This window comes from Trachinotus anak, unplaced genomic scaffold (genome assembly GCF_046630095.1).
Source record: "Trachinotus anak isolate AG129_WGS33_773 ecotype Australia unplaced genomic scaffold, CSIRO_AGI_Tana_v1 ptg000008l, whole genome shotgun sequence".
Taxonomy (NCBI): Eukaryota; Metazoa; Chordata; class Actinopteri; order Carangiformes; family Carangidae; genus Trachinotus; species Trachinotus anak.
Genome location: NW_027273859.1, coordinates 19,779,245 through 19,798,634, shown reverse-complemented (window position 1 = coordinate 19,798,634; position 19,390 = coordinate 19,779,245). Strand labels below are relative to the sequence as shown.

The window sequence follows — 19,390 nt, the reverse complement described above, 5'->3', positions numbered from 1 at the left end:
ATCTCACATTCCTCACTTGTTATTAATAGTCTCAGTGTTGCATTTGAATAAAACTTCAACAGCTCCAAGATAAACTTGCAGAAGCATTTATTCTCCAGGAGACAAATGCTGAATAGTGCCTTCAGTGCAATAGAACCCCAAATCTTAAGAACAGCAGAAACATGAAAACAGTAATTTCGATCTAGTGTTAAGTGCAACAAATTTTTCCCACAGGAGGAAAATGAAGAGAAATGTATTCAATTATCTTCCTGTTGATAGTGCTGGGAAGTCTTCTGGGTCGTCTGGGTTAGGAGCCAGCTCATCCTCCTGCTTGGAAAACAGACATCACCAACTTTAAGATTATGCAATTTATTTAACATTAGTCCTAATATTCTGGTCAATTCTTATGTTGATTGTAATATAATATTGCTTTGCCACTGATTCTCTGGTAGTTAGGTATCTGAGAACACTGGGCTTTATGAGTCTAAATCCTCTCTACCAACAATCGTTTGCAGTCCCCATTAGAAAATAAGCAAATGCTCAAATGCAATTCTTAAATATTTGAGAATCTACCTACCAAGACTGGTAAAAGCATTTATTCTAAGTAGGTCCTTTTGTGTTGTCTCACACTATGTGCCAAAGCAGTGATAAACATTTATTTCCTTAGCTGAGAGTTGAAAACATACCCTCTCCAATATGGGTTTAGGTCTCTCTGGGCGACTAGTCAGACCACCTCGTGCTCCCCTTCCCCGACCCCCACGAGTGGGGCGTCCAAGACTTCCGAAATTGATTTCCAGAAGGGAGGTGATGTCATTCACAGACCTACGGAGGAAGTTGCCTTCGTCCTCAATGTCCTCCGGAGTCTTCTTGAAGTTCTGAAGGTTGGAGGCAAGCAGTGAACATAGTCTGATAGACAGTTGAACCTGACAGGTACACCTCAACATCTCCATTAGCCAGCATGTAAAGGTCTTTCTGCAGACCACACTCTTTGCCAAGCTTTTTCCGTCAATTTTCTCATTATGGTTTTTAGGTTGTTAAGGCCTGATGACACAGAAGACAACCTCAGCGTCAGTCACCATTTGCTTAGTTTACACATTTCTGAAGAACTTGTGTCTGTTTGCTAAAGGATTAGGGTTTCATACTATGTTGCTAAGTCATGGCTCATTCGGGTTTCGCGGGTTTCTTGTGAACAGATTCTATTTGTTTTACATTCTCACCTCCAGGTGCTTCGACTGGTGGATGACCTTGGCTTTGGAGGGAATCTTGTTCTCTGCTTTGCGAATATTAAACTCTGCCTTGGGACGACTCATCTCCTGTACGGCCTTCCACTCGTCAAGGGTCATCTCCATGGCAACTTGGACCACCATCTCTCCATCCTCCTCTTCCATTGTTCTATCATAATTGTGGACAACCTACTGTCACATACTGCCAAATAAAGAGATTCTTAGGTTGTTTCTCATTTATTGAAAGTGCCCTATGACCAAAAAGCTTGTGGCACATTGTTGGGAGCCATATATTAAATGCATCACTCCAAATTAGGTCAAAATTCATTTTGAAAGCTAATTATTGTGAAGGACATTTTCTTCACTTCCAATGCTCCTCTTGTTTTCCTAAGCCTCACTCAAAGTCCCAGAGTTCAGACCATAACAACCTTCACCATTACACTGTTTAGCTTTTGTTGTGACTGTGTCTAGACGGAGCCACGACTATCCTCCATAGCTGGGGTACCCAAGGTCTCATCGATAAGGAGGTAGAAGGAAAGCATAAACTTAGATAATATTGTTCAAATCTAATTAGTGTCAAGGATGAGCTAAATAAGTGAAAGGACGAGACGCGTAATAATACTTAGGCAAGAACGTGTGACAGTGCACATTTTGGTTTCCTATAGCAAATGTGAATGTTTAGATTATAGTTTAGCCTTACTTGGGAGTAAGGTGTGGTAAAATGTTGCAACCATGTGATACCTGGGAATATATGTTCACTGTCAGACAAGACATCTTTGGGAAACTGGCGCGGCACTACACTGATTCACATGCTGACAGTGTAATGGTCATCATTTTCTCCTGGGTGCCACGCTTACAATAAATACTTCTGCCTAAGACATCTGAACTCCTGGTGATCGTCTTTCTCCAGCTCAAAGATTTCCAGCACAATCATTATAAGCGACAAATTTATCTGAAAAATATTAAGCCAGCAGATATCTTGGTATTTTCCATAAATACAAACACGGAAATTTGATATTGGAACAGCCTAAACTTTAGGAATTTTTAGGCAAATTTCATTCTGGGCAAGTTCAGGAGTTACAAATGTGATCAGTGTTTAATAAGAAAAAGTTGTGTATATCTTCAGGTCTTTTGAGCAGAGTGGCTAGTTGGCTTTTTTCTTCTTCTTTAGTTTTATTAATGTTAAAATACAATTCATAGAGACAATTTATCCTCCATTTTGGTTAGTCTAATGTTACACAAGTTTAGACTGGTCAACTCTCCCTCTTGACAGATGAATTTGACAATTAGATGATGTGGTCCTTTTTAGAAAAGGTGTTTATGTTCATCACTCACCGATTCTGACTCTCTTCATCCGCAGGTATTTGGGGCTCCTCAGATTTGACTGGCGCGTCGGACGTCACCTCCATTAATTCACTTCACAAAAAAGGACATGAAAACACAGAAATGTGTCCCTATTGCTGTCATTTACATTTTGTTAGTGAAAGTTCACTTACGTTGCAGCTTCTTCAACACAACCCCAGTTCCAGGGTCCTCTGCCGCCTCTCTTTTCCTCTGGAGATATGCCTCTGTAATGATTATTAGAAAGGTTGTCAATACACCATTATGAGGGAAATCAACTTTTTCAAACTGCTACATGATCACAGAGACGTACGTTCCATTGTGTCGATCATATTCTCTCTTGCCCCTCAGGTTGAAACTGTCCTGGTTTCTTATGTATCCACCACCTCTTGCTCCTCTCCTGCTTCTGAACCCCCCTCTGCCCCTGGGGTCAGAGTCTGCATAATAGGAAGGCCTGAGGAACGCACATGAAAACTCAGTTTATTCCAGAGGCAGAAAAATGTCCTTTATTGAAATTTCAGATTTGTGGGTGAAGTAAGTAAAGACGACTTCTAGATGAATTTTGGATCAGTGCTGTATGAACAGAGTGCATGTGCCGACTCTGGCAGTTTTATTTTAGCCTCAGCTTGTATGAGAACACATACTTAGAGATGGAAAACTCCTGTGGGTACTCCTCTTGGTTGGCCCTACGCTCCCCGATGGCAGCTCTCTTCATGGCCCTCTGGACCTCCTCTCTGCCATCTCCACTCTCAATCACTGGCCGAGAACGAGCCTCCTGCTGCTGCTGCTGCTGCTGCTGCTGCTTACGGACTGAGGACAGATTGTCAATAAATGATTTGAGAATTTTAGATAATTACATTTCTGGTCAGACGGAGCAAACAAAAACCATTCTTGTTGGAACCACTAATCAGCAGAGCCCACTTATTGCAGTCTACAAGACCACCACAAGTGCTGGTTGGATATTTGAATCTTTACAACCTCCATTCTGCCATGAAACAGGTGTGTTATACAAATAAAACAAAAGGAGAAAGCTAGTGTCCAAATAAATGTATAGCATTCAGAAATAAAAGATAAATATTTCCATTTTGAAGCTTAATGAATGTCACAAGCTATTTTTAAGATACTACATTAGCTAAATTTAAAATAAAAAAAATTATGAAATTTGTAGGGTGTTTCACTTATTAGCTGATTCTCATGTCAGGAGTAAAAGCATGCATTTGCAAACAGTTTTAAATGCGTTACAAAACCATCTGGCAGCTGACACCCACCCTGACAGCACGCACATCGCTGACCTTGCACCATCAGCAGCTGACAAAGCCTAAGCGGACCAGCCACTCTTGGCTGGACTGTCCAAATCTAGAAACACTAGCAGCGGCCGGAATGGTTCGGATCCGGGCTGCGCAGCGCCGCCCAGCGTGCGGAGCTCACCTGGAGCCGGCTCTTGACCATCCGACGACGTGATGGGGACGCGTCTGTCCTTCTGCGATTCCTTCTGACCGGGTTTCTTCTGCTTGGCTTTCTTATCGTCTTCCTTCTTCTTCTTCTTCTTCCTTTTCTCCTTCTCCGTCTCCACTTCGCTCATCAAGTCGAACGGGTCCGCGTCATCATCCAGAAGGTTCCCGAACCTGTTCGCCACCACGCAGCCGTAGGCGTCCGGCAGCATTTTTAGCCTGTGGTAACACGGGAAAATAAAATAATAATAATAATTTTTTTTTTTTTTAAAAACAAGAGTTTAAAAGACAGCTCCCTCCTCACAATCTCAATGCAACAGAGCAAGGATAAAAGTCAAGAATCCACCGTTTTCCTGTCGAGGTAGAACAGCAAAGAGCCGCGGACCACACTTCGCCTGCCCAGTGAACATCCAACAAAATGCCCCTCAACACTTAGTCCACACTTTTAAATGTTTTCACGTGTGGAGAGCAGCGAGGCCACGCCCATGTGCTCATCAATAGGCTGTTCACTGATCAATATTCATTGTATCGACTTGGCTCAAGTCCTCCACCAATGCAGGAGGGCTATTCTCTGCTTAGTCAGAACCTGCTGTTCTTTTTTTTTTTTTTTTTTTAAACTATCCTGGATAAATAAATGTATAGCATTCAGAAATAAAAGATAAATATTTCCATTTTGAAGCTTAATGAATGTCACAAGCTGTTTTTAAGATACTACATTAGCTAAATTTAAAATAAAAAATTATGAAATTTGAAGAAGAAGAAGAAGAAGAAAAAAAAAAACAACCATTCAGTGATGCTAAGTGCTGGTGTGAGTGATTTCACATTCTCACAAAGGAGGTTTAGCTTATTTTACCATGATTCGCTAATGTTAGCTGTGAATGCTTAAATCTGACCCCTGGCTGGCTAACATTTGTAATTATGGTGAAGCTAGTGTTTTGATTTGACAGTAATATCCCCAAACTCCAGTATTTTGGTCTGATGGTAAAACTGATCATTAACTAACCCTGATAGGCTGCTGCTCTGGCACATAGTTAACATCAGCTCAGACTAAATTCAGCTATTTTCAACTTTTCTACATTTTTGGTTGTATTCAACTTTGAAATCCCATTCATGTTTTTACACAGTGACAGTTTTATGAACGTTTCCTGACCTTTTCAGACTTCTACATTAGTGTGTATGTGGATTTGATTCCTCCACATGGCCACAAATTTACACCTCATTATTTGTCGGAACGTAGGCAGATTTGTCTTCTTCCACACAATGTGACTAAAAAAGCACAGTGACTTACAGAATTTGAACTATGAGCCTTTGAGCGACAGGAGTACCATCCGACTGCACCGTTGGCTCCAGTGTTAACTGAGACCAGAAAACACAGAGGGAAACAGAGAGGGGCATTTTTTAAATTGCTGTACCTCCCACATTTTTGACACAAATATTTTATATCACTGCGTTCAGCATCCTCCTCTCGGAAAATAAAAAGGTTTCAGTGATAGGAGTTAATGTTTAAAAGGTGTGTCTCACCATAATCCCTGTAGTGTATAGAAGTAGTTACCATCAGTATGGAAACTATTAACTGCAGCTGGGCAAACAAAATGGATTCAGATCATAACATAAGAATTTGTACAAATTAATTCAGCTGTTTCACAATCTTCTTTCATTTTCTTTAATCTCAGTTCAGGTTTCATGCAGATTTCAGGCCATTCATAAATCAATGCAGTTGGAAATACACTGTAAACACCAATCCAGTCCCAGTTTTTGTAAAGTCCACTCAGATGTTCAGAACTGTTAAAATGACTTGCTCCTCTCCTACTTCTGAACCCCCTCTCTGACCCTGGGGTCAGAGTCTGCATAATTGGAAGGTCATCCCTTGTGAGCTTGGCATAGTTGTTTTATGTTATTTAAACAATTTCTGATTTGAGTTAAATTTACTTATATCTATAAAGTCGATATAGCCTAATTAGTTCTAGGCCAATTCTAACACATATATTGTGCACCCTGCTTATATTTAAATAGCTGACTGAATGAAAAATGGTTGTAAAATATGCAGTAAATGTTTTTATGTTCAGATGACAACATAACAAAACGCAAAACTACAACAATAGTTATGCAGAGCACAGAAATGCTTTGTGAGTTGCAGGTCACTAGTGAGATGAGGGGATGGAGGCTATCTATCACGTCTCTAGCTGCTAACTCGTCCTTTATGATTTCAGCTAACCCACCGAAGATCTTTCATGTGTAATGTCAGTATGTTGTGAAGTAACTAACAAATATATTGCGCCGATTCCTCCAGATTCATTGCAGTAAGATGTCTTGATAGAAGCGGAGCTTGGCAATATTTAGTTCACTATGAGGGAAACAAGGCAGAACAGCCGTAATGTAAACCTGCTGACCCTCATCTTTATCCAGCCCCATGTTTACTTTGCAGAGAATTCTGGCAGGTTCAGCACCTTTCTAATGGAACTTGATTATTTTAGAAGTAAACTCTGACATGCAGATCTCAATTTATCAATGGGTCATCAAATATGCAGCAGGCTTCAAGTTTTTCAAACAGGTTGAAGGTTCAACTTGAAGGGGCTACACACAAGGCGTTTTCCCTGTTGTTTCCCATGGTTACACATTAAAACATCATCCTATAGATAGATATTTAGATAGTTTGTTCTCTTAGTCACCTGAGAGTAGTTAGTGGCAGTTACACTTTTTTGTCTTTTAAGTTTTTATTTGTTTTAACATTTGGACATTATACAAAAATACAAATAATATTTAATGATATATGCCCTTTGAGTGGCACTGCTTCGTCAGGGCAGACTGGACGCTACAGTGACCTGCTAATGGAGAGTGTCAGGATGGGCTGGCTGGTTGTAATAGAAATAGAAGCAAAACAAGAGGGTGGCTTTCCACTGTTGTAGAATGAAGTTGAATGAAGTCGGACTCTGAACTTCTCTTCCTTCAAGTTATGTCTGACAAAAGACTTATGTGTTGCTACCAGTGTCATTTGCTCAGGTAAAACAAAAAACCTCAAACTGATTATCCCCTCCTCTTTCCTATTCCAGTTTATAACCTTCCTCATAGAATAGTTATTTTGTTTTCAACATGTTGTGTTATTAGTAACTATAATAGTTAACTATAAGGTGATGCCTTTTACAAACCTATTGAGCAGCATCCTGAAGGCCCATTTGTACTTTATGAGTAGCCAAGTATGACAGCTTTTATTTAAATAGACACTTGTGTACTTAGGTTTGCTTAGAAATCAGCACTCATCAAGTTGCCTTAGCTTTTCCATATCATGGAGCAATTTGAAGGACATCCCATTTAAGTCTTCACATTTACATTTCCTTTCCACTAAACTATGTAGATCTATCTGTAGTGCAAATGTCAAAATGTATTTACTGCTTTCTATCTGAATGATGTTCTTTGCTACAGACAGTGCCTAATTTCCCATCATGGATCATTAGATAAACGACCATGAGACTGATATTTGTAAAATAACCTTATGAATTTCCTCATTTTGTAATATTCAGATCCATGTATTCCAAGTGTAAATTTAGATCAACATACTTAAAACCTGATTAAGCTGTGTCATTCTCGCTAGCAGGATGAGTCAGGATATATTTCACACAGTGAAATTTAGCTTCATCTAGTGGTCAGAATAGAAAGTTCAAGTCTGTGGTGTCAACCTACTGTCTCAACATACAGAGGGGGTGGGGGACTCTGAAAATTTATATCAGTGTGTCAGTGTTAATGCATATCAAGAAAAACATAGAGAGTAGTTTATGAGCTCCAAGACATAGGGTCCTATAGTCAGATTAATATACACTTGTTAAACTGAATAGAATCTAAATTCACAGACTCAAGTGCCCAATCACAATGGAAATGAGTCTGACATACTTTTACTATATTTTGCATTGAATGCACAAAATAGCCAAAGATATTTGTTACATGATAATGTAGGAGCACCACATTTAAATATGGAGAGACAATTGATTATTGATCATAAAAAATAGCAGGGCTATAGTGTGTATAGCTATAATCTGGATGATGTGCATTTGACAGTAAATCAGTTCTCCTTCCAGCACAATAGACTGGTTCATCTATGATTTAAAGACACAACAGGATATATTGGACTGCCTTTTTTTGACTAACAGTGAATGAGTAAGAGACACAGCCAGACAGCCTGACAACAATGAGGCAGACACATAAACACAAACAGAAAGACTTCTGTTGCACCACAGTGAATAATTGGAACAACTCCTAGGACACTATGACTGCACACTTTATTTCAGTTATTTACAAGTGCAGAGCTGTTATACCCCTGCGTTGAAATGAAACTCATTTGGATGTAATATGTCCAACAATGCTGGTGGACCAAAAATTGTCAGTTGATGGCATCAAAAATGAAAGTCCTGCAGTGCTGAGTCCCGGGACCTGCATGTGCATATCGACTATATTTTGCTATAACTAAAAATCTTTGCAAAACGCAATATTCACTGATTTCGGTGGATTTCACATGCGTCAGTGGAAAATGTTCCTTTTTATTGGTGGGTGACCAATGTAAAGGTGCATTACCCCTCCCACCTGCTGGAGTGCGGACCAGATTCACCCCTTAAAAAAAGAGAAAAATGTTTTTCTCAAATAAACCACCAAACTGTTACAACTCCCTACTCCAAGAGTGAGTAAGTGTTAAATACTCAATTCTTCCAATCCCTGCTTTCTGAGTGGCCCCTTTATTGTCTCTTTTTCTGAAGTGTGCTGTTGACACTAACATAATATTAGAACTTTTGACCAACTGACAAATGTTCTCACAGGCCACAGGGATATTTACCTATGAGATATAATGTTTTATTTAGGCTTGCGTGTCCCAATCTTAACCTTGTTATAATGTTTGGGTGTTTGTTTCTGCTGCTCTCATAGTGCCCACCTTGTTTTTATTAGCATTTTTTTTTTTTTTTTTTTTGCCTTATTCCATTTATGTTGCCAGTCTTTCATAATATTGTTACTAATTAAACCTTTTGCCTTGGTATTCTGCTGTTTGACTGCCTCCTTTGGAAGTGTACGTGCAATTTCATTTCCTTTAAGATCCCTTATGAACTGGAACCCACATGAATGAAACTGATATTATTTTCTGAATACTGTTTCACACATGTCATTTATTATATCCCGTCTACTCTGGGATGAGCATGATTGTGGTGATAATAATGCTGACCTTGGTTCTGAACTCAAAATAACATGTCAAGTTAAACTCATCTGCCTGTTTAAGATAAACTGCAAAGTGATCCGGTGTTGTTTTCTAATTTTCTAATTTGGATCTTTAGATTCATCTGCATCAACGAAACAAAACTTTTAAACGTTTGACCCCTTTCTCCACTTACCTTTGTGTATCTGACTATTCTCAAACATGTAGATAATACTTAGGGGATTAACCACCACGATGTTATACAGTATTTTAACACACACATTTTCAAATAACCCTCACTTTCAATTTCTTTTTAAGTCACACAGTACACCCTTTGTTCAAGTAATTCCGCCCTATAATGATTACGTAACTTTGGCGCCTCTGAGCCACCGTTTCCTTTCCCTTTAAATTGACCAAAAAATGTAATAACATAAACAGACTCCACAGCGCGGGAATGGGCCATCTGCTCCTCCGCGGTGTAAAATTAACCGCCCTTCTCTCTCATTGGCTCCGTGGAGGCCGGAGGAGCGCTCCCTCTCATCTCCATTGGCCAATCTTGATGTCAGCGTGCGAGTGCCCGCGTCAAGTGTTTAAATCTCATTGGACGAAACGTCTTGACCAATCAACGCTTTCTGTGCCGCCCATTGGTTTTCACGGGGCCGCTGCGGCGACGTTGCTGAATCCATGCCGTCGATTGGCCACCTCTCCGGCGCGATTTGCAACGCGGGACAACAGCTCCTGTGGGCTCACACAGGTCAGTTCAGACGACCCGCTGCGACAAGAAGGAAGCTCCCCGTCATCTTCATATCTGACTGTGTCTTTTGTATCTTTTCAGGATACTTTGTAGCGAAGGACGGACCCGAGATTTTCCTTCTAATTCCTCTTCGGAAATGAAGGACATATTCACTCCAGATTGAAAAGCCGCACGATTCATGCCTCTTACTTGTTGATTTTTTTTTTTTTTTTTTTTTTAAAGAAAGAATCGTTTAGAGTTTGAACTTTGACAATTTCTTTGCTTGCTTTCGAGACCAGCACCGACATTTTTGACATCCATACGATGGCCGACAACAAGCACCCGCATGTTATTTTCTGCAACGACTCTCCCAAAAGAGTTTTGGTGTCCGTCATCAAGACCACCCCGATCAAACCCAGAAAAGCGGAAGCCTTGACGCCGACCAGCCCCGGCTTCAGCGACTTCATGGTGTACCCGTGGAAATGGGGGGAGAACGCCCATAATGTGACGCTGAGCCCGGGCTCAGTGAGCGGGGCTTCCTCCCCTACCGGCACCCAGACGGCCAGAGAAGCGGACACTGCTCCGTCACCTGACCAGATAAAGGTAAAAAAAAACAACAACTCTTATTTTAATCGTTATGACGCCGCTTACAAAGTGACATGACAGTCATTTTGCCCAGACTGAGCAGAAAAGACAGTTTTAAAGTTACTCCTCCTGTAGTTCCAGCAACAACGTGATGCACTTAAAAGCAACAGTTGTAACGTACAGGAGCAGCCATAATGTGTAACTACTACTGATATCATGAGCTGCGGGGAGACAGAGTGCATGCATGGTGTTCCTGACATCTTTTAAAACACAAACAAGTCGAAACCGACCGGTCGTGGAATATCAGCACAATATAGAGAGAAATATAAGTTCATTGTTCAGGACGCGGGTACTTAAAGCGGTGAAATGATGTTTTGCCACAGCCTTAATATGGCCGAGATGGAGAGTCATTTAAAAAAAAACGCCCGCGCATTAGGGTGTGACATGTTGGATTTAAACCCCGTTACTTCCTGAATCTGGAGCAGCTGCTTCTGCATGACGCATTGTAGCGCGCCAAAACTGTAACCGGATGTGAATGAATTGTACCGGTCAAACGTGCTACAGTGTAACACGTGAGCCCGTCTAAGGAAACGATAACCGCATCAAATACACATCAATGGAAAAATGCGCATATACGTGAAAGAAGGAGTGTTAACATAATGTGCCTGTTTGAATTATGATGTCCCAACTTGACTCATATATTGTAAATTTTATTAGGTCATACAACCTGGAAGCATGTTATACTCAATTTCTCAAATCATGCTCTGGATCTGGTTACAGCTGCTGTTCTACCAGAGGAGAAAACCAATTCTTAAGGTGATAATTAAGCCAAAGTAAAAAAAAAATTAAAAAAATTCTTGTTGTGTTCTTGTTGTCAGGATGGTATCCGCAGGGGCCGTCCGCGGGCTGACACTGTCCGCGAGCTGATAAGTGAGGGAGAGACCTCATCCAGCCGTATCCGCTGTAACATCTGCAACCGAGTATTTCCCAGAGAGAAGTCTCTCCAGGCTCATAAGAGGACACACACAGGTGAGAGAGATAGCAAGGCACACAGGTGCCCTGAGGACAGGTTGAGGTGTTGTGATTGCATCATGCTCTTTCCTACACGACCAGAAGTGGGGAAGGTCATGTAAACACCTGTTTAAGCAAATATAACAGTAATATGCTGAGCGGGGGGGGGGGGGGGCATAATTATGTGACTGACAATTAATCAGCATATTCTAATTTTTGTATGGCTTTAGTGTTCACATTTGGAAGTTGTGCATGTGTATATCATATAAGCAGCACTGTGTATAACCAAATCAGTGCTGTTAGCTTAACAATATCCTCTTTTACCCCCCCAGGAGAGAGGCCCTATCTCTGTGACTACCCAAACTGTGGGAAGGCTTTTGTCCAGAGTGGTCAGCTGAAGACGCACCAGCGGCTGCACACGGGGGAGAAACCCTTTGTCTGCTCAGAGAAAGGTGGGTTTTAAAGGAGAGCTGAACAGATTGATTTGAAGCAAAGTTGTTCTGCCAAACAAAAAAGTTTTGTGAACTTGAATTTTCAGGGTACTTTCCAATGGCATTAAATGTGGCTCATTGCTGGGACTGATAGAGCTTTAACTGGCTGAGCTATATTTGAAGCATACGGAAAGTACCTGAGAAACACAAAACTGACAGTGCAACTGTGTGTTATAATACAAGTGTAATAGCCGAAAACCAATACTAGAATTATCCGACTCATAACAGCAATAACATTTATTCACTATGTACTTTATTAAAAACACCTGTGCATTCTTACTGCCTTCATACATTACTGTAAACCACAAAAAGGTCATGCATAACACGTCTTAGCTTTTTTTAAATCAGCATTCATGACCTTTAATGTGTTATTATCTGTTGCTTTCTCCACAGGATGTGGCAATCGGTTCACCCATGCCAACCGTCACTGCCCCAAGCATCCTTTCTCCCGTCTGAAGAGGGAGGAACCAAAGGAGGGCCTGGGGAAGGCCCAGTCTGTGGATAACAAGGCAGTGGCAGAGTGGCTGGCAAAGTAAGTAAATACACAAGACTGCACATATTGTTGCTCTTTAATGGATGGACTGAGCCGTAGTTTTATACAGCGTGCAGAGGAGAGCCTTGGAATATCGAACACTTCTTGTCATTTTCTACTTACATGCTCTATGTTAATATAATCTTCTCTGTCTTTGCAGGTACTGGCGAACTCGCGAACAGCGCGCCCCTACAACAACCAAGGTGAAGCCACAGGGCAAGGCAAGAGCAGAGGACCAGGAGCAGCAGGATCCCATGGAGTTCCTCCAGTCCGATGAAGAGAACGGAGAAGAGGAAGACATGGCAGAGGAGGAGAAGGGCAGCCAGGGAGGAGCTGCGAAGCGCCGCCTCCAGGAGCAACGAGAGCGTCTCCATGGTGCTCTGGCGCTCATTGAGCTGGCCAACAACCTGTCTGCCTGAACACCCACCCACCTCCCAATCCTGGACTTCCCTTCCCCTCATACCTCCCTTCCCAACCCGCCTTCCTACAATATGTGCTGTAGCTAAAAATCGTTCAGAAACACAGATCGAAGACTAGTTTAGTTTGTTCTATCAAGTTGTGAAACCAGACTTTGAGAGAGAGTTTGCCTGAGATCAGTGTTATGCACAGCATCATCTAATCCCCCCCCCCACAGCACCAGGAAGGCACAAGCTAAAGCACCTTATTCAGCTTTCATTTTATTCTTTTAGGCTGCTATAATTGTAGATTTGACTATATGAAGAATGTCTTTCTTTCTTCTGTCTTCTACGGGCAAAGAAAGAGTACCTGTTATGTTTTTAATTTGTTTTGTTTGCACTTTGATGGTAACGAGTTTTTTAAGTATATTGTGAGTGTAAGAGAGTGTGTATGACTAATGTATATATGGATTAAGCTCAGATGGACAGAACGATACAGGGTGTGGTCAAACATAGGAAATGTTAAGTTGCATTCTGACTGTCAGATGACCTCTCACCATGCTCCCGGGTTTCATCTCCAGCCTTGTAAGCACAACTTCACTGCCACTGGTGACAGGAGGGGTGGTAGAAATGGACTGAGAAAGGTTCAGATAGTTTTAGCCTCACCAGTACAACTCTCTCTCTCTCTCTCTAAAAAAAAAAAAAAAGTGGTGAGTAAAGGTGGACAAAAGGGAGGCAAAAAAGAAAAAGTCAGGGGAGCTAGATCAGTCCTGACATGTGACATGGTGATTTTATATGCGAATGAGAGGTGATCATTGCAAGCCTAATCCAGAGGTCTTTTCCAAAAATCCAAACTTTTACAGCTTTGCCATTTGTCTCTATTTATACATAACCATATCTGCCTGACATTACCGAGCCCACTACCTACAATCTTCTAAGTATTCTACAATGGGTAAAGGTCCAGGCGACCTTTCAGGACATGCCATATTTCCATTTTAATAACAGTTTCCTCATAGTTACAAGGAATGCGAGTAAAACCTGCAGGCCAAAAGTTGTTTTCCACCCAAACAGGAGACGTTTTACAATGAATGTCAGTTACCTTTTATATTAAAAGGCGACTGACCAGTTATAATAAGGCATAGCATAATTTCAGTGTGTGGTGCATCTGTCATCTCATTTCAAAGTTTAAATTATGAGGTATTTATTTCACCATATATATATTTTTTTATCTGGCTAACATTTTGTTCATATGTTTGAGAGCACTAGAATCATTTAATGCGTAAAGGGAAATGTTCCAACTTCAAAGTTTGTCACATAAATTTAAGACATCCCATTGAAATTGATGAAGCACTTAAACCCACTGAAGTTTTGGATTAAGCTTGCAATGCACTGAAGATTAGATCTGTTCTACGTGTCAACGAAAATGGCACCTGTTCTTCATAAACTGATTTGTGTAGTGCTGGGTATTTTTTTTTGTTTGTTTGTTTGTTTTTTTTTAAACACGCAACACTACATCCTTCAACACTGTATGACATCTCTTATAACTGCCCTGGTTCTGGTTGTTTTGGGGGAAACTTCCACCAACAACCTGTCACTCTGTCACTCGAGCTGTGATGTTTGAATCTGTTTGATATACAAATTATCCTTGTGGAGTTGCGGTGAAACTGGAAGACAAATTAATTGTTGATAATCAAAACACCAAATGATTTATTGTACCCAGTTATAGTATATTTTGAAGCATTTTTTTTAACCCTTAGCCTATTTTGTGGTCTGAGAAAGATTATGGCATTTAATATATATACACATTATGTTTGTTAGAATATTGAGTGTGCACAAATTACAAGAGCTTTGAAGTTGAATTTTAGTTTCAGTTTTCCCCCTCTGCTAACATCCTCCAACAGTTTTCCTGTTTGTGACATGCATAGAGTGATCCTGCTTGCTTGGTAGATGTTTTATTACACATTTTAAAAGGTAGGATTTCTCTGACAGACTGTCCACACTGTTATGTAATTGTTGGTCTTCAATAAACATTCACTGAAACCTGACCCAGAATGTGTGTGCTCTTCTTGTCAATTTTATTCACTAGTGATTAGGTAGTGGAATTAAATAGCATCATTAAAATATCCATGGAAATCAATTTGTTGAATTTAAATAAATATACAAGTTTTGCAGCAACATTATGCTCCAATATGAAGCAGAACGATGGCACCAAGTGGTGAATGCTAAAATATTGTCCATTTAGCAGGCAGACTGCTTCCCTGTTGAGTCTTCTGTAATGGGAATCTTCAGCTCCTGTGCTCCCTCTGTGTTACCTCCAGATGATTTAGTATTAAAGGTGAAATATGAGTAAACTAGTCCACCTGACATACTGCAAAGCAAAAGATAAAAGCAATGAATTGTTGGGCCATGAAAAATGCCATTTAGTGACCGACTGTGTGTAATTTTGAAAAAAGTTTTAATTAAAAAGTTTTCTGGGGGAAAAAAAAAAGACTTACTCACTGATAACAACGAAACTGTGAGCATATACAACATTGTTTTACTCTGGATTAGTCATTGTCTTTGAGAGGGAAATTAATCTCACACTGCTGCTCTAACGGAACAAGACCTGTGAATGTATTAAATGTATATTAAAAATAAATCAAATCTTACCAAATGCTGAGGCCTAGAAAGTTAGTCCAAGAGAACAGATAGTCTCCACCCACAAATATGCCAATATACGCTACGGCCACATTCTGGAGAAAATGTTCATATTCATGCAAGTTAGTGATGATCTTTATGAGTGAAACTGGACAGATAAGAAATGATGACACATAGTTACCTCCACCAAGGAGGTTCTTTATTTCAGTTATGTACTGTTTCATATCTGTTACTTAGCAGAACATCTCGAAAACCCCAGTGGAAGGATAAGCCATCGTCATGGGCCAAAAAACAAGTAACTATTATTAAAGTAATCAATTTGGAGGGTTGACCAACCTTGGCGGAGATATGCACTATCAGTGCTTCCACTGATAAGGACTAAAAATAGTATTCAAATCAGAGTGTTCTTACCTTTATTGCCCCCACCACTGTGGTAGTAAGTGCAGAGTTATAATAGCTGCACAGGACTATAGAATACATCAACACAAACCTGAAGACACAGAGCTGAGTCTTAAGAAACTGGATAAGCCGAGGCAGTAATGTAAGAGCCAGCGATTGGAGACAGTAATTGAACAGTTTAAACTGAATTATAGCAACTTACCCCATGAAGCAGGACATAAGGAAACAAATAATAAATGTGGCTTTAACCCAGTCCTCAAATGCGACTGCCTGTGGATCAAAACATACCAGGCAGTCAGACAGGAAAAGCATCCCCAAACACACTGAAAGAATATACTAGATTACAGCAACCATATGTACCTTGTGTAAGTCTCCAGTAAATGCACTTGCCAAGAGAGTGGGGCTCACAATGATTAGTGCATTGTAAAATAAAATGCCATACTTCCCAAGGCCCTTGTAAAAAAAGAGGAAAATATTCAATATTGTGCGATCCAACTTAAACATTCACAGATCATTTGTGGAGACTTTTGTGTCACAAACAGCAAACCTAAAAACTACATTTAATTTTACTGCATGTTAATATTTCAAAGAATTAATAATTCTTCACATTTTACTTCCAAATCAGACAATAACTGTTGGTATCTAAGCTCATAAAGGCCTAAAAAAAAGTGGCAGTTTTAAAATCAATGGCTGACAGTGTATCCTGCTGTTTCTGATATATTTTCAGTACAGTTTTACATTGTGTATTTGCTACCTGGTGTTTCCAAGATCCTATTTACTTAAAGGGATGGATGAATAAACTCAAAGGCACCACCTTTGTGCTAAAGTTAACAGGTTAATCCAAACCCATTGTTTCCCAGCAAAGTCGTAGATGGATAAAAATGTAAGCACTCAATCCATCACTTAAATATTTCAAGTTTTTAGGATGGAGAGAACAAGTTTAACCCCTCCTTCTTTGGCAGGATGGCTACAATTTGTCTGGTACTTGTCCATTTTCAATAGTAAATAAAACAGTTAACTACAACTACCCAATACATTTAACTGTTCTGACACTACTCGTGACATACAGTGTAAATCATGTCTGTATCTACAGAATATATAGGGTATGTTACGTCAATCCCAAGTTTCTTCTTGGTGTACACACTGCTGGCAGCAGTGAAGGCATCATTGAGCAGGATGAAAGTGTAGGCCTCCACATCGAAGGCCAGGTCAGAACTAGAGCAGAGACAAACAAGGAGGGAAAGCACGGGTGTTTTGTCTGCACATGGTGTAGTTCTTAAAGCAATCTATAAACAAATCCAACACAAAAAAAAATAATCCATACCTTGCAGCAACCATGGCACCAAAGACTATGGCCACAACACTGTACACAAGGCGTTTCTGAAATGTTTTTCTGAACAAAAAAAAAAAAAAAAGGAACATTGAAAGATTCAGATCAAACCTAAACAGTGGACAGGAAGAGGCAGGTGCATGGGCGTGGACTATGAGACTGGGCAACAGTCTTAAGCTTTCTTTTTTACCCCTGTTTTTATGACCTCTCAACAAGAAATGTTCACAGTCAGAGGCTCTGGTCTAGAGTCTCCTGACCCCTTGTGTCCAGTACACCTGTTCAGTAATCCGTCCATGGGCATGTAGTGAATATAAGCACACTTGACTCATATCGCCTTCTTCTATATCATACATCGCCCTTCTTTCCGTGCACTGGAAACTCCTATCATGTTTCATTCTACTAATAAATTCATTATAAATCAATCTATGTAAGAGTGCAAAATGTAACAGTATAAAGTGTTTCAAAGCATCAACAACAACATAAAAATCAGATAGTCTTACCTTAGTATATATACTTCCAAGATCATTGTCATCAATATGGTGAATTTCCGTAATACTGTAAACATGGGTAAACTGTAAAAGACAACATGTTTTGAGCACTAGGAAACGTAAGGACCAAAATCTGCTAAATTAAATAACACAAACAGCCAAAGTGGATAAACCTGAGTTTTTTGGTGCTGGCCAGTCCTGTTATATGGTTCCCAACATACAGTAAAGGAAGAGGGAAAATCTGGCAAGAAAATAAAAGCGTATAATGACGGACAATGGGAAACAGAATATAACTACATAAGGATGAATGATGAAAGACGAGAAACGCTTACTTTTAAGGGAATCCTTCTGTCAAAATCTTGAAACTGGACTGTGTTGGTCTTTTTAGCAGCATAAAGCACAACAACAGTGATGATCATCTGAAAGGAGGGAAGTGACAATGAAATGATGAAATGAGTGTGTGCTGACGTGACTCACAGTGAAACAGAAGGGGGGGAAAAAAAAACAAAAAAAAAAACATCCACACTTGCACATCTCACCTGGCCAATCCCCAGACACATGTAGGAGGGAAACCTGCAAAGCCAACACATTAAAAGTGGAAGACCAGGCAAAGGGTAAGAAGAGGATCAGAGGCTTCCTGTGTGTGTGTGTGTGTGTGTGTGCGTGTGTGCGTGTGTGTGTGTGTGTGTGTGTGTGTGTGTGTGTGCGTGTGTGTGTGTGTGTGTGTGTGTGTGTGCGTGTGTGAGCCTCCTCCAGTGCCACCGTGTGAATGACAGCACGGCAAAGTGCCACCTACCTGTAGCTCGTCAGAACGGTTTTGTTCACCACCGTGATCAGGAACGAGCTTCCGGCGTAAAACACAGCCGAGAAGAACTTGTGCAGTCCGGAGTGTTCAGCGGTTGCTTGGCAGACTTTGGCAGACATAATCGGCCACTGTAAAACACCTGCTAGTTTAAAGAAAATCACTTAATTTTTGCACGGCGGTGTAATTCCTGGTTTTGCTGGCGTTTCCTGTCAACCACTTGCGAACGCCCACACAGGAAGACGGGACAGGTGGGCGGTCCGAGCATATAATTACATAATAAAAGTGGGGTTAGGTCAAACTAGTGTTTTCTATAGGTTGTCAAGGCTGCTTACCACTTATTGGTGCAATAAAATCATATAAAAAACATTAACATAACAATGATTAAAGCACACGTTTTCTTGATAGGTAAGTTAAATCATTTTCTATAGTTTACACTTTCAAAATAAAGCAATAAGTTGGCAATAAGATGAGCGAAGGCAATTTACTTGGAATGCATTTTGTAAGATTTCAGTGGTGGATTTTTGATTGAGTAAACGTTACAACAAAAATATAATGTGCAAATAGATTATTACAAGTAAAAGGTCTGTATTTGAAATTTGATGTAGTTCTGTACATTAATAGTAGCCTACAGTGAAGGGATATTAGTAAAATCTATATAAGTGTATGATTGGTGATCCAGATGCTGCAAAAAAACACTGCAGTAAATGTATCATATAAGTTAGTCACATGTTTGTGTACAAAAATGCATTACAAAAAGGAATTAACGGCTGTTCGGCGCTGTGAACTGCATGTTGTGCAGTGTACCTTATGTGAGCTGCAG

General features: G+C 40.3%; 3 protein-coding genes across 7 annotated transcripts; 1 reads left to right on the top strand and 2 right to left on the bottom strand.

Moving 5' to 3' along the window:
• Positions 1–63: 63 nt before the first annotated feature.
• LOC139624324 (intracellular hyaluronan-binding protein 4-like) lies at positions 64–4,498 on the bottom strand. Of its 3 annotated transcripts, none has more exons than XM_071483368.1 (9): positions 4,341–4,498; positions 3,972–4,213; positions 3,188–3,353; positions 2,857–2,997; positions 2,699–2,770; positions 2,538–2,618; positions 1,197–1,371; positions 666–854; positions 64–309 (listed from the first exon to the last, which is right to left on the bottom strand). In XM_071483368.1, the coding sequence occupies exons 2-9, from the start codon at positions 4,204–4,206 to the stop codon at positions 241–243; spliced, it is 1,128 nt and encodes a 375-aa protein (XP_071339469.1). In that variant the 5' UTR covers positions 4,207–4,213; positions 4,341–4,498; the 3' UTR covers positions 64–240. The 3 variants fall into 3 exon arrangements, with proteins under 3 accessions (XP_071339469.1, XP_071339471.1, XP_071339470.1); XM_071483370.1 differs by having other exon boundaries at positions 64–306; XM_071483369.1 differs by having other exon boundaries at positions 4,299–4,416.
• A 5,425-nt stretch (positions 4,499–9,923) lies between these two features.
• On the top strand, positions 9,924–14,956 carry znf367 (zinc finger protein 367). The gene is made up of 5 exons (XM_071483361.1): positions 9,924–10,500; positions 11,361–11,511; positions 11,826–11,945; positions 12,378–12,516; positions 12,677–14,956. Exons 1-5 carry the CDS (start codon positions 10,222–10,224, stop codon positions 12,933–12,935), a joined length of 948 nt encoding a protein of 315 aa, XP_071339462.1. The 5' UTR covers positions 9,924–10,221; the 3' UTR covers positions 12,936–14,956.
• A 13-nt stretch (positions 14,957–14,969) lies between these two features.
• On the bottom strand, positions 14,970–18,817 carry slc35d2 (solute carrier family 35 member D2). 3 transcript variants are annotated; one of them, XM_071483357.1, is made up of 12 exons: positions 18,562–18,817; positions 18,305–18,338; positions 18,098–18,184; positions 17,939–18,006; positions 17,778–17,849; positions 17,272–17,340; positions 17,039–17,162; positions 16,308–16,400; positions 16,150–16,217; positions 15,960–16,038; positions 15,561–15,643; positions 14,970–15,279 (listed from the first exon to the last, which is right to left on the bottom strand). In XM_071483357.1, the coding sequence occupies exons 1-12, from the start codon at positions 18,687–18,689 to the stop codon at positions 15,150–15,152; spliced, it is 1,035 nt and encodes a 344-aa protein (XP_071339458.1). In that variant the 5' UTR covers positions 18,690–18,817; the 3' UTR covers positions 14,970–15,149. The 3 variants fall into 3 exon arrangements, with proteins under 3 accessions (XP_071339458.1, XP_071339460.1, XP_071339461.1); XM_071483359.1 differs by having other exon boundaries at positions 17,060–17,162; XM_071483360.1 differs by lacking the exon at positions 18,305–18,338 and having other exon boundaries at positions 18,562–18,702.
• Between the last annotated feature and the right edge of the window lie 573 nt (positions 18,818–19,390).

Coding starts and splice junctions, on each gene's coding strand:
- LOC139624324 (XM_071483368.1), bottom strand. CDS start 4,206: ATGCTGCCGGACGCCTACGGCTGCGTGGTGGCGAACAGGTTCGGGAAC. Junction 2,619..2,698: donor TGTGTTGAAGAAGCTGCAAC/GTAAGTGAACTT, acceptor TTTTTTGTGAAG/TGAATTAATGGAGGTGACGT. Junction 310..665: donor CTAAACCCATATTGGAGAGG/GTATGTTTTCAA, acceptor CTGTTTTCCAAG/CAGGAGGATGAGCTGGCTCC.
- znf367 (XM_071483361.1), top strand. CDS start 10,222: ATGGCCGACAACAAGCACCCGCATGTTATTTTCTGCAACGACTCTCCC. Junction 11,512..11,825: donor TCATAAGAGGACACACACAG/GTGAGAGAGATA, acceptor TTACCCCCCCAG/GAGAGAGGCCCTATCTCTGT. Junction 11,946..12,377: donor CTTTGTCTGCTCAGAGAAAG/GTGGGTTTTAAA, acceptor CTTTCTCCACAG/GATGTGGCAATCGGTTCACC.
- slc35d2 (XM_071483357.1), bottom strand. CDS start 18,689: ATGTCTGCCAAAGTCTGCCAAGCAACCGCTGAACACTCCGGACTGCAC. Junction 18,185..18,304: donor TGTGTCTGGGGATTGGCCAG/GTGAGATGTGCA, acceptor CCCTCCTTTCAG/ATGATCATCACTGTTGTTGT. Junction 16,401..17,038: donor TAACATACCCTATATATTCT/GTAGATACAGAC, acceptor TTTTTTTACAAG/GGCCTTGGGAAGTATGGCAT.